This window comes from Lactuca virosa, chromosome 4 (assembly GCF_052849685.1).
Source record: "Lactuca virosa cultivar CGN04683 chromosome 4, Lactuca_virosa_CGN04683_v6, whole genome shotgun sequence".
In the NCBI taxonomy this organism is placed as follows: domain Eukaryota; kingdom Viridiplantae; phylum Streptophyta; class Magnoliopsida; order Asterales; family Asteraceae; genus Lactuca; species Lactuca virosa.
In genome coordinates this window covers 444,555,588-444,575,279 of record NC_136429.1, presented here as the reverse complement: position 1 = coordinate 444,575,279, position 19,692 = coordinate 444,555,588, and the positions used below count along the sequence as shown (strand labels likewise).

Genomic DNA, 19,692 nt, shown 5'->3' with positions numbered 1-19,692 from the left:
CTTGCATCGGACCGTATACACTTCGGGCCGCAAAGAGCTTACGACCATAAACACTTTGGACCGTAAACTCCTCGCCGACCGTAAACGAGGCTTCGGCCGTAAACATCAAACCGACTTCGGACCGCAAACTACTCGGCCGTAAACCCTCGCACCTATATATAGATTTCCTTCATTTTCTCACTATTTCTCACACATTCAACCAAAGAAAATCGGTTTTCTCTCAACTATCATCAATATTTACACCTTAATCTTCAAATAAGTAAGTGCTTCTCCTATTTTAATTAGTTGATACCTTGCTTAATCTAGTGAAACTCTATGATTTCATCCATGAAATCATCTCTTTTGCTTAGATCTTCAAGAACACCAAGAACACATACTAATTCTTTAGATCGTGAACACCTCATTCAAGCTTCAAAACGTAAGTATACATCCTAATATTAGTTATTCTATAGAAATTCATAACTTGCAACCTTGAAAACAATCAATTCCAAGAACAATGAGAGTTTACGGCCATGTGCATCTCCTTTGGCCATAAACTCCTATGAAGAACATCTTAGGCCGTAAACTCCAAGGCCATGAACACCTTGTGTCGCCGTAAACACCTATAGAGCAATCACATGTGAATGTAACACTTAAATTCAAGTGTTTTCTACTCCCTAAAGTGATTTCCTATCATAATTAATTGTTATATACACTAGTTATATCCATATATGTATCCATATATGCTTAATAGGATCCATTGTGTTCAAGACTTCACTTGACACTTAGCATCCTACACCAACCTTACATTTGAATAACTTACAACAGGTGAGTTCATACCCCCACATTTTCATAGTTTTTACTGTTTTAAGGGAGAATACAAGTCTAACACAAACTTTTTGTGTTATAAACATGTGATTTCAAATATCTTATCAAAATGTATTTCAGTTATCAGTAAATCAAATGGTTTTCAATGATTGTTTCAAAATGACATCAAGTCACCAAAAAGAATTTCAAAATGTCAAACTTCTTTTAAATGTTTTATAAACTTATATTTTTCCCCCAAAAAAAATCATACTACTAACATATATTTATATAAATAAGATTTAAAAGATTTCGGACTAATAACCCACTTTAGTTCCTTTTCCTTGTTTGGATGTGAGATTACAAGTATCAGTTGTTTGTCTGAATGTCATTTAAATTTCACTTATATATATATATATATATATATATATATATATATATATATATATATATATATATATATATATATATATATATTTGTATATGTATACAAGTATAAAAGTTTGTTCATTTAGTTTCAATTACCCTTTGTAACATGTTGAGCAAAGGGTTACATTCATGAATACTCGTTATCAAATCAGAAAGTACATATAAATAATAATAGGTATAATTTATGATTCACAGAACATTAATTCACGATTAAAGTATACTAGAGTACATTGTATTACAAAAATAAAGGTTTGATTCAAAATTATTCAAGATTATACATTCTTCCAAATACATTTTAAGAACACTAATTCAAGAATATACTATCAATTATTTATTTCAGAATGATTGGGTTTTCATAACTATTATACATGTAACGTTTATATGCTTTTATGAGACAAGTAGTTCAGGTTGTTTAATTCATTTTAAACAACATAGTTAAAGTCCTGACATTATAACCAGAATCTCCAACTGGGGATCGAAACAATGTGTGTATAGATCTATATTAGGATTGACAACCCCGCACTCGGACTGCTAGCTACAGTCAGGCATTCACCCCTATGAGTGACAAATTGTTATCAACATGTTTTCAGCGCACTCATAGCGTTGGGTCAGGCCATCTAGTCAGTATGGTTATAATATCTCATTAAAAGATATTAACAATACGTTAGTGTATAATTAACTAAACTTATGTACTATTCCAAAGTACTAGTTTACAAGATACATTTTATAGTATTACATTACAGTTTACAATAACAGTTGATGAATTCAGATATACACTCAGATACTCGTTTACAAAAGGATTACAAATACAGAACATTGATTTACAACTAGAACAGTTTGATGCAACTAAAACTACTTTTCACATACTGCAGAAATAATAGGATTTTCTGGAAACAGCTTACATATTTAAGAAACAAAAAACATTCTCTCAAAACATAAATACTTATGCACTCACTCAACTTTATGTTGATACTCTCTTTTCAAATTACTTGTATTCTCAGGGAACCAGTAGACAGGTACACCCCAAGCTTTTGAGAAGATGGAGCTATTTATGTCTTGTCTTTTTCTTTTGTATAACTATTTAGTTTCAGTATACAATGTTGAAACACATGTAAATATTTATACTTTTTAAATACAATGGTTGTTTGTACTTTGATTACTATAATGCATGTGTTGTGATACTACAAATGAAGTCCTCCACCCTCGGACGTTTCCGCCGTCTGGTTTGGGGGTGTGACATCTGGCTATGTTTACCCTCAATGATCGTGCGAAATTTTGGTTCTGTTGGATTAGGTGTCTAAGCCCATAACTATAATTGGTATAAAGTTGAAATGATGGTAGCACAGTCTTTTTGGGTTGCCCTCAATCCTAGCAATTGGATAGGATGACTTTTGGAGAGAGAAGGTTAATTTATTATATAATTAATAAATTGGAATAACTGATTTATTAATGTATTATGAAAATAATATATTAATTAGAAATCATATTATTTAATTAGTAATTAATTAGAAATTAATTGGAATTAATTTTTGGGGTTAATTGAATTAATTAAAAGTGCAGGGGCTGTTTGGCAATTTATTGATAGTTAAGGAAAGAGGCTCTAGAACCTCCTTGGAAGAGGTTGGACGAAAACTTCTAGGAAGGGCCAAGAATTTTCGTCCAAAGGCTCTTGGATGGAGGCTCATGGGCTGCTTGGCCCTTAAGCTAAGGGATTAGGGTTTCCTCTTTAAACACTAGCTTTGGCTCTAAGCTACCTCACCTATATAAAGGGCCTTAACCCCTCATAATTTCGACCATCCCTTGCCTAATAGAATTCTAAAATTCCATTCTCCTCTCTCCTCTCTCATCCTCTTCCTAGTGTTGGGTGTGGACCAATAGAGGTACGACATTTGTGGTGCTTTATCTCAAGGCTTCGACAACACAAGGATTCTTTGTTATTTGTCAATAACAATCAAGGTATGTTTATCTTAACCCTAATTGTATTTTCGAAAATATGCTAGTTATCTTAGGGCTTCCTTTTCATGTTCAAGTTGTATGTTCAATTAGAGAAAACATAAATCAAGAATTAGGGTTGCATGTACACACATGATTTTTTGTTTGTTATGCTCAAAACCTATCAGTGGTATCACAGCCTTGCCTTGTTTTCTATTTAATAGATTGCAATGGTTGAATTCATAAATTTGGTTTTATAGCAATTAAACCCTTATGGACCATGGTATTCAAAGTTAGGGTTGCTTAGGCCTTAAGTTTCGAAATTTAGGAAAGGGTTGAAACCATTTGCCTTGCCCTACAAGTTTAGATCTTGGAGAGTTTCTTACCTCCCAAGATTTCAAAATTTAGGTAAGGATTGAAATCCTTACCTTCCTTCGCAAGCCACAAACTTCAGAAATTGCTAGATAATGATAGGTTTATCTTGTTTTTGGTAATTATCTGTTTATCTAGTTAAATAGGATAATTATAAAATTAGATATATCCCTAGCCATTATTTTTGAAATTAGAGGAAAGAATTAGGATTAAGTTATCATGATTAATTTAATTGGATAATCCTAAATTGATTTAATAAATTAATTATATGTTTAATTAATTTATAATTATTAAATCATTTGGTTTAATTTAAATATTTTTTAAATTTTCAAATTTTAGTAATTAAACCTAGTATTTTGAAAAGTTTAAAATGCACCTTATACTATATGTAATTAAATGTTTAATAATTACTATATGTATAAGAATAAGTCATTTGAACCGCTAGTACGCCTCATTCACGACGCGGATCTATAAGGGGGGGGGAGGGTATAACGAAAATTCCTATAAAATGGTAGTTGAATGGGTGTCCACTCTCACCCGCCGCTTCCCTGTTGGTGGAGGGTCGTTAGCCGAACGGGATTGAAAAGACAAATTAATTCTCATTAATAAGTATAGTGAATTATAAAGTAACTAAACTTATTTTTTAAATTCTCATTCTTAGTTACTTCAGGAAAAATGTGAATTTGTATGCTAACCCATGAAATTGCACATTGCACTTTATTAGTCATTATTCGTGCGTGTGTGGTTAACCGGCACACTAATAGGTACTAATAAAGAGTGGCAATGTGTGTCTCGAAATTTATCATTGATTAATGGAGCGTGTGTGGTTAACCGGCACATTAAAATAAGATGATAAATAACATCGATAGTACCAAGCTAATTTGCAAAGCTATTCACATCTTGTTTGTGATCCTCGGTATCCCAGTCACAAATGGAAGGGCATAATCGAGATTAAACATGCCATTGAAGAGTTTCAATGAATCTCAAAAGATCTAGGAATTTCATTAAAAACCTAATTGGTTAAAATTTCGTTTTTCGATGGTGAAATTGGTAAATCGTCGTTTACCTACCTTTATATAATTTAGAATTAGATTACGACATCCCTTTTCTAAGTTGTGAATTATTTAGTTGGATCCTAGCCTTGATATTCCATTTGGGTATTATATTGAGGATTATTCTTATCTAACTAAAACTATCTTTCTTTTACAGATGTCTACTCTAAACGATACTTTTGGTTTCTCCTCCTCTAATAACAACTTCTCTCTATTGAACATATGGTCGAAGGTGCAACTGGATGGAACCAACTACAACGATTGGATGCACACCATTAAAATGGCACTTCGTTTTGAGGACAAGGAATATGTCCTGGTGAAACCACTTGAAGAAATCGATGAAATGAAGTCCACTCCTGAAGAAATGGCCGCCAACAACAAATACTACAATGATGAAACAAAAGTTGCTTGCATCATGGTGGCCACGATGAATCCAAAATTGCATAGACACTATGAGGATTACTGGTCGTACGATATGAACAAGGACCTTCTATAAAAGTACCATAAGCGGGCTCGTCAAGAAAAGTACAAGGTGGTAAAGTCCCTCATTTTCAGAAAGATGAAGGAGGGTGAGTCTTTTAGCAACCACATTTCGAGAATGCAACGATACGTGGACAGGCTCATCAAGTTGAATGTGAATTTTGATGAAGAGTTGGCAATCGACATAGTGTTAAACTCCTTGCCGAGTTGTTATGATCAATTCATATTGACCTGTCATTTAAACAACAATGAAACTACTTTGTCACAACTCTACGACCTCCTGCGAATGACTAAAACAGGAATGAAGGGAAAAAGTGTTTTGTCCACTCCTACTGTTGCTCCTGTTCTGGCTATTGGTCAAGGGAAAGGGAAAAAAAAGAAAATGTCCTCCCAAGCAGAACTGGAAGGGAAAGTACCAATTTGGGTCATCTAGTAATGGGCCCAAATGAAAGTCCAGTTCTGATGTTCCTCCTGTTTCCAACCCAAAGGAGACCACTTGCATTTACTGCAATGACAACGGGAATTGGAAACGAAGCTACCCGAAGTACTTGCAAGATATCAAGGATGGCAAGGTGAAGCCAACCTCGATAAGTATTTACACTATTTTTTGTAATAACTCATCATATTCTCGTTCTTGGGTCCTTGATATAGCATGTGGATTTCACATTTTTTTTCTTATTTGCAGGGGCTAAAAAGAAGTGTGGATGTGGAGCATGCAAGGATGAACTTAATCATGGGGAATAGGCAATCTTCACCTGTCACCAATATTGGATTTTATGGCTTAGTTCTTAGTAGTGGGTTAGGGTTAGATTTAATAAAATGTTGCTAGTCGTCAGATATGACACGAAACATCATTTCTTTTCATGCACTATTTAAACAAGGTTTTTGATATTCTTTAAATGATGAGAATGGTTCTGTTTCTGCTTATAATAATGGTGTTTTTTAATTTGATGTTTTACCTTGTGATGGTGTGTATGAAACTGTGACGATTGTAGACAATTTAGGTAATAGTGTTTTCCAAATTGATTCGTCTAATGGTATAGAGAAAGCATGCGTGTGGCATTGTCGTCTTTGACATGTTAACAAGAAACACATCGCCCAAATCCAAAAGGATGGAGTGTTGGAATCATTTGACTTAAGGTCAGATGATACATGCGAGTCTTGTTTACTGGGAAAGATAACAAAATCACCTTTCATTGGTTCTTGTGAAAGAAGTGAAGGATTGTTGGTTCTCATACGCACAGATGTGTGTGGCCCCTTCATGTCTACCACAAGGGATGCAAATCGATTCTATGTGACTTTTACTGATGACTATAGGATATATAGGTATATCTACTTAATCAATCATTAGTCATAAACCTTTGAAAAGTTCAAAGAATTTAAACATGAAGTCGAGAATCAATTGGGAAGGAAGATAAAGATGCTTAGATCCGATAGAGGCGGTGAGTATCTTAGTATCGAGTTCCATGACTACCTCAAGGAATGTAGAATATTTTCTCAATTGACACCTCCTAGGATACCAACACTTAATGGTGTGGATGAGAGGCGTAATCGGACCTTGTTGGACATGGTCTGTTCCATGATGAGTCGAGCTTCTCTTCCAATCTCATTCTAGGGGCATTCCTTAGATCCTGCCGCACCACATTCTAGGGGCATTCATGAGATGTGGACATGGTAGGTTCCCTCGTTAGCACATATCAAGGTTTGGGGTTGTGAAGCATTCATTAAAAGATAGACTCACGACAAGCTTGAACCTCGAACTGAGTGATGTATTTTCATCGGCTACCCATTGAAGTCCTTTGGATATTTTTTCTATAGACATAGTGCGAACGTGATCTTTGTAGCATGAAGGGGAGTCTTTCGCGAGAGAGAGCTCATATGAAAAGAGGACAATGGGAGTACAATTGATCTTGAAGAAATTCTAGAGTCAAACGATGAATGAACCTCTGAAGATGCTAGGGCTCAACCTGAGGAAGAAATTCCAGTTGAACCAATTGACGAATCATTACCTCTTAGGCTTTCCACTAGAATTAGAATGCAAACTAAATTATATGGTTTCAATATCCCTACAGACGGTGATACGTTTATCAGTGATAGTACACTGGTAAATTTGGATGAACCAGCTAACTACAAGGAAGCAATGGCAGGTCCTGAGTCAGCCAAGTGGAAAGAGGCAATGGACAGCGAGATCAAGTCCTTGTATGACAATCAAGTTTGGAATTTGGTTGACAATGTACCATGTTATAAGACAGTTGGGTGAAAATGGATATTCGAGAAGAAGACCGACATGAATGGAAAGGTACACACCTTCAAAGCTCGACTGGTTACAAAAGGCTTCCGTCAAACCCCAGGGGTTGACTATGATGAGACCTTCTCAGCAGTAGCTAAGATTAAATCTATTAGGGTCATGCTATCCATAGCTGCATTTCATGACTATGAAATTTTGCAGATGGATGTCAAAACTGCTTTCCTTAATGGGAAGTTGGTTGAGGATGTTTACATGAGTCAGCCAGAGGGTTTTGCCTATGCAAAGTATCCAAATAGAGTGCGTAAGCTTGAGAAATCAATCTATGGATTGAAACAAGCTTCTCGCAGATGGAATCTTTTCTTTGACGAGAAGGTCAAAGAGTTTGGCTTCTATAGAAGTGAGGATATGTCTTGTATATATGTCAAAGCTAGTGGGAGTATATTAACCTTCTTGGTATTATATGTTGATGACATACTTCTTATAGGAAACACAATTCCAACTTTGCAAGAGGTTAAGTCTTGGCTTGGAAAGTGTTTCCATATGAAGGATCTGGGAGAGGTTGCTTATATTCTAGGGGTAAGGATTTTGAGAGTCAGGAGTAAAAGGCTAACTGGACTTGGTCATAGTACATACTTGGAAAAGGTACTAAAACGTTTTAGTATGGAGAATTCCTAGAAAGAAGAACTGCCTATCCAAAGTAATACCAAACTAAGTAAGACTCAGAGTCCGAGTACCGATGCAAAGATAGCAGAAACGAGTAAAGTTTCATATGCTTCCGCCGTTGGATCTATCATTAATGTTATGACATGTACTTGCCCTAATGTGGCTCTTTCTTTGAGCATGGTTAGTCGTTATCAGGGAAATACGGGAAGAGCTCATTGGATAGCAGTTAAGAATATTCTTAAGTGTCTGAGAAGAGCTAAAAACTGGGTCCTTGTGCTTGGTGGTAGTGATAACTTGAGAGTAACTGGTTATAGTGACGCTAGCTTTCAAACAGACAAAGTCAACTTCCGTTCTCAATCTGGCTGGGTGTTTACCTTAAATGGAGGAGTGGTAACTTGGAAAAGTGCTAAACAAGAGACGCTGGCTGATTCTACATGTGGATCAGAGTACATAGCATCAAGCGAAGTATCGAAAGAGGCTATATGGTTGAAGAACTTCATATGAGTCCTTGGAGTTGTGCCAGCCATAAAGGAACCAATGGAGATTTTCTATGATAATGAAGGAGCGGTTGCCTTTGTAGGGTTTTAGTATACTACAACATCCTATGGTGCACCTACAACCCTAAATGCATTGGATCTATGTTTTCTCTAATTATACATGTAATGGTGTTTCCAAAGCATTAAGCCTATAACTAGCATGCAAATAACATATGTATAATAGAACAAGTTTTAGACATACCTCTTGATGTTGTTGATGTTGCTAGAAAGACTTTGGCCTTTAAGAACTTAGTGCCCCAAGTGTTGCACCTCAAATGGAATCACAGGTCATCTCGGACAAAGGATGACTTTTGAGAGAGAATTCCATGCACCAAAATCGTCCATCTTTCTCTAAGAATAGAAGCATACGTTTTTAGGTTATGGAGCATATATTTATATGTAGGATTCCAAGGGTCATGGGTATACCCAAATCCATACCCATGGGTTTTATTATCCATGGTTCATGTGGCCCAACTCTTTATGTATCCATACATAAACTTAGTCCAATATGAATCATAAGCCCAACACATATAAATATAACCAATTACCATAATTAGTCACCATAGATTTAATTAGTCTCTTTTGATCACTAAATTAATTCCAAACTAATTCTTGATCAATACTAATTAAATCATATGATTTCATATTAATATATTAGAACTTATAATATATTAATAAATCATATATAACCTCTTCTCAAAAGTCCATCCTAACAAATTGTCTTGATGTTATGCAACCCAAATGGACCATGCTACTTTCGGGTCGAGTACATACCAATAATAGTTATGGGCTTAGACATCTAATCCAACAGTCTCCCACTTAGATAAGTCTAAAACTATTATTGCAGATACGACTTCAAAATCCCGACTAGCAATCGTAGCTGTTAAAAGCCGCTGTCGAACTCTGATCTAGTCATTGACGTGTCCATTAGATAAGGGATCATATATTCCTTCATTCTAGATATCATATGGACCGCGACACGGATTATAATCATTCTCTTTGTCCATCTGTTGTTTTCCCGATTTCTTATTTATGACGACCGACTAATTGAACAAATCAAATCAGTCCAGGCCCGGCCCGACCGAGCACTTATGGTTGCCATCACTAAATCATCGAGGGGCCCACAAATATCGCTTTTTTCGCTCTAAGGGTAAAAGGAATAGATAAACATCGACTCATATGCTTGCTCTATTTACTTATCAAATCACACACAACAATGTGTTTTATAACACCAAGTTACTGGTGCGTTTTCACGTTATCAATGTGCAACCGACTTGTTGACTGCAACTCATATCTCTCCGTTTGAAGAATATAAGATATTATCATCTCATGATCACTCGTGATAAAATCCATGAAGTGATTCAAGTGAGCGTGGGTTTAATCCAATACTCGAATCTTATTCCAAGACTACTCAAGAATACTGCAACTATGTCTAAAACATCTAGACATACTACAGACCCATTCATGACAGTCTTGCCTCAATACCTACTTCTAAAGTATGATCGACTGTGGATGGTTTGAATAACCTAGTTATTAGTAAGTCAAAACATGCAAAGTGAAACACAAGAATAATACTAATCCTATATGGCCCCAAAAGTTTTGAGTCATATTGATTACTCATTATTCATTGTATAATGTTTCGAATAATCAACTTAATACTTGAATTAAAACAATAGTTGTCCCATGCTACAAGCATGCACACTATGTTTACCTATGGTCCTTTCTTTGTGGAATAGATTAATTAAAAATATTTCAGTGATACTCATTTCACAATCCCAAACCCTTATGATAAATGTAAGAATACAAGATTCTTTGCCATTTACTGAAATCTGTTAGATTCTAAACTTATATGCAATGATCCTCTTGTAACGACTATGCACAAAAGTCACAAAGACTTGGCAACAGACATTCCAAAGTATTCCAATGGAGAGCTATTCCATGGAAGCGAAGTCTCAAATTCAAAGTACATTCTTTTGAACATCCTTCTTGCATTAAGTTTTCTAATCTTACACAGATTTAAAGAATAACTTCCACTTATGGAAACATTTCCATATTCCCATTTTGACTATCACTTCTAAACAAGAGTTGCATCTTTTCAGAATATGTCAATATGGTCCATCCAAAATTTACACTATACTTTCAATTGTCCATTAGCAACCAATCTTTGGTAAGCCTCAGATTGTACTCGACAATTGTCACACCCCCGAACCAGACGGCGGAGATGTCTGAGGGCTCGCGTGACTTAAATTGAAATATCATCACAATGAATATACATGAAACATAACATAAACATCACCATGCATTAATACATTACAACTGACCTTGTTCACATCCAGTACATTGTCTAAATATTACATATCCATAGCATAAATTGTTTGAGAGTTTTCAAAACATAACATCCTAACACACTTGCTATTGTTCTTCAGCTTATCTGTTACCTGAGAATACAAGTTATTTTGAAAACGTCAACATATATAATGTTGGTGAGTTCATAAGCAGGTTTGATATGAAAATATTTTGTATAGTTTGTAAAACCCAGAAAATCCGATATTTTCTGAAACGGCAATTGTTTATACGATAGGTGTGATGATCCATAAGTATATGCGTGAAAGATTTCAAAACGTGTAAAAATGATATGTTTCTCATGATAAATTCTTGCATTATAGTTGTTGAAAGTACAAGTGAATAATGTTGTGTGCTCGGAAAACCCGATGTTTTCCGATAAAATAGTATGATCGTTTTGTATTATTGTATCGTCACAACGAATGAATATGATTTCCCATGATTACTTAGATGGTATTGAATCTCTATGTGAGTCGTTATAACCATGCATAATAATGACTAGTTCGTCTGTCTTGCCATTCAAGCGAACGCCGGAATTGATTTTAAGATTTTGTCACCCTAGACTGGCCGAGTCTAACTGTAGCGAACACCTTAGGTGTGGGGGAGTCACCCCCGTATAGATCTATACACAAACTCTCGCTCTCCCTCCAGGAGACTTTGATTATGACTACAGACTACAACCGACACTTATTGGTGTCGCCCGTTATTACTCACTTAATCCAATTGAATTTGAATAACCTTGAATAACTACTTGATTTTTGTTTACTTGAATAGAAGGTAAGCCTACCAGACGAAGAGAAGGGGACTATGAGGCCCTACTAATCGCGTATGTTATTTAAGGCTGTCGGGTATACGAAGGACGCGTTAGCCCATTTCGTATAGGATTTATTTGGACCTTACTAGCAATGTTAATGGGCCACTGAGGCCCAATAGCATGTAAAAGCCATTGAGGGTCCCACAAAGGCCCAATAGCATGTAAAAGCCCATTTCGTATAGGATTTATTTGGACCTTACTTGGGTCACAGGAGGCCCAATAAACATGTGTGAATATATCGGGCTCAATAAACATGATATTGGGCCACAAAGGCCCAATAGCACGTAAAGAGGGTATTTGAGCCCAACTTTTGAATCACGTATGTTTTATCGAGTTTGAGTTCGTATTGTTGGTATCCGTGGTATGTTAAATGTTTATTTGCAATAACGAAATATTTGAACGTTTAAACTTGCTATTTTTAACCCCGAAAGTTATGGTCATTTTAATTTGGCCCAAAAACATTTAGATTAACCATTCTGACACCTTTTTCTATACAATCATAGTTTTAGTCCCATTTTATGAAAATTAACATTTTTGGTCCTTAAACAATTTTTATTGACATTTTCCACCCAAACTTTATTTGAATAGAAATTTTTGCCCAAAACTATTGCATTTTTAATTTCCAGCCTTTATTTATAAAAAGTTTACATTTTTGGCCCAAATTCCGTAAGTTTTACAATTTTGACCCCAAAATTAAAAACTTTGCATTTTTAGTCCAAATTTGGTAATAAACTCATTTTTAACCCCTTAAAAAGTTTATTTACATTTTAGACCCATAGTTTGTTAAGTTTTCCAATTCAGCCCCTCTAAATATCATTTTTTCGCAACTTTGGGCCCAAAACCCATTAGGCCCACTTTTAAGCCCATTAAGCTAAAATTTATGTTTTTGACCCTTTGAAAAGTGTTATTTTCATAAAAATCAGCTTTTAAACAAATAAACAACTTATAACCCTCATAAAACCGACAAATTACAATTTATACCCAATCTTTGTTATTTTTGCAAAAATGACACTTGTAAGGTTCTTTTGGTTTTTTTTCACTTTTTAAACTTAAAGACCCTTAGATCCATGATGTATGTTGTTTATTATGTTTTTGTTTATGATTCTTTCACCCTTTTTGCTATAGATCTCGAAATATAACAAATATTACATATTATCACAACCAATAAACTAAAGAAATCACATGTAGCATGCAAACACACAAAGATCATCACATAATACGTGTATTCTCCCCCCAAAAACAAGTAAAAACCGAAAACAAGGGGGTATGAACTCACCTTTGCTTGTTGTTGTCGGTTTTGAAGAAAGAAATGGAAGAGTTTGATCCTAGTAAGCCTTCTTGGGTGGATCTTGACCTTAGAGTTTTCTAGGAGTATGATCATGAGTTTGTGTGAGTTTAGAAGAGATTCTTGATGAAATAAAGAGACTAGATTATGGATCCAAGCATCAACTTACCTAGGATGATGATTCTTGTAGAAGAACCTCCTTGAAATGTTCCAAGATCTCGAAAATTTGAATGGAGAAGAGGATGTGCTTGAGAGTGTTTGCGATGAGAGTTTGAAGATGTGTGTGTGTGTGTGTTTGGTGATCCTCGGCCGTGAGTAGAAGAAGAAGAAGAGAGAGAGAGAGTGAGGTGACCATTATAGATGCATGTTGGTCCATGCATGGGTACATGGTGTGCAATAAGGAGGTGACACCTCCCAAAGTCAACCCTCCCCATTTTTACATCTTTCCTTTTTTTTTGTTTCCAACTTGGGCCGAGAGATAGAAAGAAGGAAGAGAATGGCTTGGGCCTTTTGTGCTTGAGTCCATAATATGAGGCCCACTTTGATGGTTTTCGGCCCATTGGGCCTTTAGAGTAGTTCACGGCCCAAATCTTGCATAAAAGAATGGATTTGAGTCCATTAAGTCTAATTGGATTTGTTATGGCCCAATAAGGCCCATTAAAGGTAAACTAGTCCATTTTAGACTTATAAGGCCCAAAAAGGTTAAGTCTCATGAGAGTGGGTCCAATGAGAGCCCATTTAAGAGTTCTAAGCCCAAAATAGTCAAGTTGGAAGTTTATTGGCCCATTAGGCCCAATAAGGAAATCCTAGTCCATATTAGACTTAAACCGGGATTTCTAGGGTTTCCAACCTTTTGTTGACTATTTGAGTGTTTGTATAGAGTGTTTGATGGAATTTTGTTGTCATTGAATAAGCATCATACATGCTTTCAAGTTTTAGTTACAATGTTATCCTTGTTAAATGTTTACAAAGCATTAGAATTCCTAGTTGTGACATCATCCCCCCGTTAGAGGGAATTTCATCCCGAAATTCTTTTTGAAGCTAGATTTGAGAATGCGAGAATAGGTGAGGGTACATTTGATTCATTTGGTCTTCGCGTTCCCATGTGAATTCCGGTCCACGTTTTGCGTTCCACTGATCTTTCACAATCGGAATGCGACTTTGCTTAGTACGCTTCACTTCCCTGTCCATGATTTCAACTGGTTCCTCGATGAACAGGAGATTCTCGTTGAATTCGATTTCTTCTAATGGGATGATGAGAGTTTCGTCGGATAAGCACTTCTTCAAATTAGAAACATGGAACACGGGGTGTACACTGCTGAGTTCAGCAGGTAGTTGCAGTCTATAAGCCACTGGACCGATTCAGGCAAGAATCTCGAATGGTCCAATGTACCGTGGGTTTAGTTTTCCCCGTTTCCCAAAACGAATCACCCCTTTCCAGGGAGAGACTTTTAATAACACCCGATCCCCGACTCGAAATTCCAAGGGCTTTCGCCGTTTATCAGCGTAGCTGTTCTGTCGGTCTCGTGATGCTTGAAGTCGAGCTTTGATTTGAACTATCTTCTCTGTCGTTTCACGTATGATTTCTGGTCCTGTTAATACATTGCTTGATGTCTGTTCTCTTGCTAGCTGATTGTCACCTACCTCAGCCCAACACAACGGTGATCTACATTTACGCCCATATAATGTTTCAAAAGGAGCAACTTTGATGGTTGAGTGATAATTGTTGTTGTATGAAAACTCAATTAAAGGTAAGTGGGTATCCCACGACCTTCCAAAGTCTATCACACATGCGCGAAGCATATCTTCAAGCGTTTGAATGGTTCGCTCACTTTGACCATCGGTTTGTGGGTGGTAGGCAGTGCTCATGTCGAGTTGTGTTCCTATAGCTTTCTGAAGCGATTGCCAAAAGCGTGAAGTGAATCTACTATCTCGATCTGAGATGATAGATATTGGTACTCCATGGAGTCTCACGATTTCCTTGATGTAGATTCTCGTCAATCGTTCCATCTTGTATGAATCCTTTATTGGTAGGAAATGAGCGGATTTTGTCAACCTGTCGACTATTACCCATATGGTATCCAATTCATCTGTTGTCTTGGGTAATTTGGTCACAAAGTCCATAGTAATCCTTTCACATTTCCACTCGGGTATTACCGGTTGTTGTAATAGTCTCGAGGGCTTCTGATATTCTACCTTCATGTTAGCCCACCAATATTGTTTCTTGATATCCAAGTACATTTTATCTGAACCCGGATGGATGGAGTATCGTGTCTTATGGGCTTCATTCATGACTACCTCTCTGAATCCCGCAAGTTTAGGGATCCAAATTCGGTTCATGAAATCATATGCTCCGTCCTCTTTGACTTCGAAGTTCTTTTCCATTCCACATAACGCTTCGCTTGTTCTGTTTTCTATCTTCATGGCATCGAGTTGGACTGCTTTGATTTGTGAGGACAGATGGGATTGAATGGTTATTGAAAGAGTATTCACAAGACGATTTGAGTATTCTTTCCGACTCAAGGCATCAGCTACCACGTTAGCCTTGCCTGGGTGGTACTTGATTTCGCAGTCATAATCGTTTAGTAGCTCAACCCATCTTCGCTGCCTCATGTTTAACTCTTTTTGATTTAAAATGTGTTGTTGACTCTTGTGGTCGGTGAAAATGGTGCACTTTGTACCATAAAGGTAGTGCCTCCATATCTTCAAGGCGAAGACCACAGCTCCCAATTCGATATCATGGGTGGTATAATTCACCTCATGTGTCTTTAGTTGTCGGGATGCATAAGCTATCACCTTTCCACGTTGCATGAGTACACAGCCTAAACCCTGATTCGAAGCATCGCAGTAAACTACAAAGTCCTCTGTTCCCTCTGGTAATGATAGTACTGGTGCACTATAGAGAGCTCGCTTCAGGGTTCGGAAGGCAACCTCCTGCTTTTCTGTCCATTCAAATGGCACGCCCTTTTGTGTAAGCATGGTAAGTGGCTTGGCTGTTTTGGACAAGTTCTGAATGAATCTCCTGTAATAGCCTGCGAGACCTAAAAATTGACGAATTTCAGTGGGTATCATTGGGACAGCCCATCCTTCAATGGCTTTGATCTTAGAAGGGTCCACATGTATCCCTTCTTGACTGACAACATGACCTAAAAAATTTATGCTACGGAGCCAGAACTCACACTTAGAGAGTTTTGCGTATAACTTTTCGGTTCGTAGGGTTTCCAAGATTTGTCGGAGGTGTCGGCTATACTCCTCTTCGCTTCGAGAATAGACTAGGATATCGTCGATGAAAACAATGACAAAATTGTCGAGGAATGGTCGGCAGACTCGATTCATCAGGTCCATGAATGCGGCGGGGGCATTCGTTAGACCGAAGGGCATTACAACGAATTCATAATGTCCATAGCGAGTTCGGAAAGTGGTTTTAGGGATAACCTCTTCCCGGACCTTGAGTTGGTGGTATTCGGATCACAGATCTATCTTAGAGAAGTAATTTTCTCCTTGAAGCTGGTCGAATAGATCGTCGATTCGCGGAAGTGGGTAGCGATTTTTGATAGTGAGCTTATTCAGTTCTCTGTAATCAATACTCATCCTAAAGGATCCGTCCTTTTTCTTAACGAAGAGGACCGGAGCTCCCCAGGGTAAGAAGCTTGGTCAGATGACTCCTTTGCTCAAGAGTTCTCTAAGTTGGCTTGACAGTTCTTGCATCTCCGTAGGACCCAACCTAAAGGGTGATTTGGCAATGGGCGTAGCTCCCGGCACAAGGTCAATTCGGAACTCGACTTGTCTTCCTGGGGGTATCCCCGGAAGATCTTCAGGAAAGACATCTGGGAAGTCGCAAGCCACTGGGATGTCTCGAATATTGACCTCTTCCTTGGACTTATCCACTATGTGAGCCAGAAACGCCAAGTCCTTCTTTTGTAGATACTTCTATGCCTTAATACACGAGATAAGATTAAGGTTCGTACTGGGTTTGTCCCCATATATAATTAGGGTTTCGTGGTTAGGGATATGAAGGCGAACGGCCTTCTCGCAACACATAGTTTCGGCATGATGGGGGCTCAACCAGTCCATGCCGATAATCACATAAAAACTCCTAATAGTTACAGTCATCAAGTTTATTTGAAAGGCGTGGTGATTTAAGGTTAGGGTACATCCTACGTAGATTTCCCCAGTTGATTCTGTTTTCCCATTAGCCATTTCCACCGTAAAGGTTTCATTAAGCTTTTGGGGTTGTTGTTTTAGCAAATGTTTGAGTTTATTACTCACAAAGCTTCGCTCTACCCCGGTATCAAACAGGACGCATGCATATGAGTGGTTAAGGAGAAACGTACCAGTGACAACAGCGGGATCCTAAACCGCTTCTCCTTGACTCATGGTCAGCACTCTCCCTGCTCCTCCATTCCATTGATTGTTGACATTGGGGCAGTTTCGACGGAATTGCCCAGTCTTTCCACATCCATAACAGGTGTGCCTTGCCCCAGTGTTGTTGCCGCTGTTGTTGGTGTTGTTGTTGTTGTTGTTGTAGTTGCGGTTATTGCTGTAGTTGCGGTTGTTGTTGTAGTTGTTTCCCTGCTGCTGGTTCTGGGGAGGATAGGTCCTGCAGTATTTTGCCGTGTGACCCTTTCGGTTACAACTGGTACAATGCATCTCCCTGCATTCGCCATTGTGATGGAGATTGCACTTGTTGCACTTTGGGAGATTCCCAGAATACTGTTTAGGGGCACTTGGAGTGGATGAGGCTGGAGCATGTGGTGTGGAGGGAATTTGGGTGGTTGCAGCATTAACTGTCACTGTTTGTTGTTTCTTTGACGACTCTGAGCCTTGTCGTCCCTTCCTCTTGTTATTATTTCCTTTCTTGTTGTCACTCTCCTTCTTTTTTTTCAGTTTCCCCTGACTTCTCGCCCTTCTTGGTGTTGTGGTCGTATAACGTCTTGGCCAACCTCTTGGCACTGTCAAAATTTTCGGGATTTGCAGCAATCACGTTTCCTTGAATTGGGGAGGTTAATCCCCAGATGAATCTTTCGATTTTCTTCCCTTCAGAAGTAATCATGCCAGGGCACAACAGAGACAGTTCGCTAAACCTTGTTATGTAGGCATCGATGTCAGAGTTTCGGACAGTAAGATTCCATAGCTCTTGCTCTATTTTCTGAACTTCGCCACGCGGGCAGTATTCAGCCATTAGCATTTCCTTTAGTTCTGTCCATGGCATGGCATTAGCCTTTGGAAGAGTCATAGCCTCCACATGTCCATTCCACCAGGTGAGAGCTTGATCAACAAATGAACATGCTGCAAACTTCACCTTGACTTCATCCGGGCATCCGCATATCTCGAACACTGATTCCACCTTTTCAATCCATCTTTTCAGGGTTATCACTCCCCCTGTGCCATTAAAGGTTCGTGGCTTAGCGTTGGTGAAGTCTTTGTAAGAGCATGTCTAGGTAGGTCCTTGATTTATCCCGGTATTTGAACTTCCAGCCCCCTGCCCGTTTCCTCCGCCATTGTTCCCATTGTGGGTTTGCGCCATGGCTGCTGTGACTGCAGCAGATACAGCTGCTTGAAACGCAGCTGAGTCGATTCTCGGTGGTGTCGGTGGTTGATTATTTCCGCGGTTTGGTCTTTGCGACATCTTGCTGTTACGGAACAGAAAGATGTTGAGTATGTATTGTTTTTAATTTGGGAATTTCGTGAATTGATTTGCGTGTCTAAGTGTTTCCATAAATTTACACTAAGCAATAAGAATATAAAACACATAACAAATAACAACATCACAAATAAACACATAATATTTTCCACTAATATTATCCGTACTTTGATACATGAAAATTTGCTCAAAAGAGCATACATAAAGGTACAAAGTTCGACAGCATAACGACTCTATGAGTAGTGTAATCACTTAAACATGGAGTCGGTAGTACATAATATAGTGCATACAAAAGAAACCTAACACTAGTAGAAAGGTCTACTGGTCCGAAGTGCTCTGAGATGCGTCGGGTGGTGGGGCTGATGATGTGGATGCACCCTGAAGATGCGCCACCTGCCATTCTGTGGCTCGTAGTCGATCCTCCCAAATTGCTTGACGTACCTGAAAGTTATGGATTACTTCTTGAGTTTCTCGTTTCGCTCTTGCTACTGCCGCTCGCATCTGATTCAGTTGCTTGGCCGTGTCCTGGGCTAGGTCGCTCGTGTTCCGTAACCGCCTCACCATGACAGGAAGTGCCCGGTCGGCTGGCCCTCCGTCTCTCAGATCATAAAATTCCCTGGCCATCCCATATGGGGGTCGCTGTCCCTGCTGCCTGCTCCATCACCAAATATCCACGCCCCATGGAGGCGTGGGGCCATTTGGGCCTAACCGATGAGCGGGCACCCTAATCGGGTTAGGTGGGTTGATGACTTCGGACTCCGCGTCCGAATCGCCATCGCCGTCATCACCGGGTTCTTCCTCGGACTCCCCTTCGGGGTCTTCTTCGACCTCTTCTTCTTCCAAGTCTACCACTGGCTCAGCAGGTCCGCCCTCGACTTCCACTTCAGGTTCCTCTTCAGACTCCTCCTCGGGGTCTTCTTCAGGTTCCTCTTCCAGCCATCCGTTATTTCCCTGGTTAGGGAAATACGGATCTCCAAGATGATGGAAGTCGGCCATACTGTCTGCGAGAGGGTATATAAATAAACTATTATTACTCCTAGGATTTGTTATTCATATATAAAAAGTTGGGTTGATGCGGTCTTCTTCTTTAACAATAGGGTATGCCTTAGGT

The 19,692-nt window shown here is 38.4% G+C and overlaps 1 protein-coding gene across 1 annotated transcript; it reads left to right on the top strand.

Moving 5' to 3' along the window:
• Nucleotides 1-5,127: 5,127 nt before the first annotated feature.
• On the top strand, nucleotides 5,128-5,481 carry LOC145106701 (uncharacterized). The gene has a single exon (XM_079043641.1). It carries the CDS (start codon nucleotides 5,128-5,130, stop codon nucleotides 5,479-5,481), a length of 354 nt encoding a protein of 117 aa, XP_078899767.1.
• Nucleotides 5,482-19,692: the final 14,211 nt, after the last annotated feature.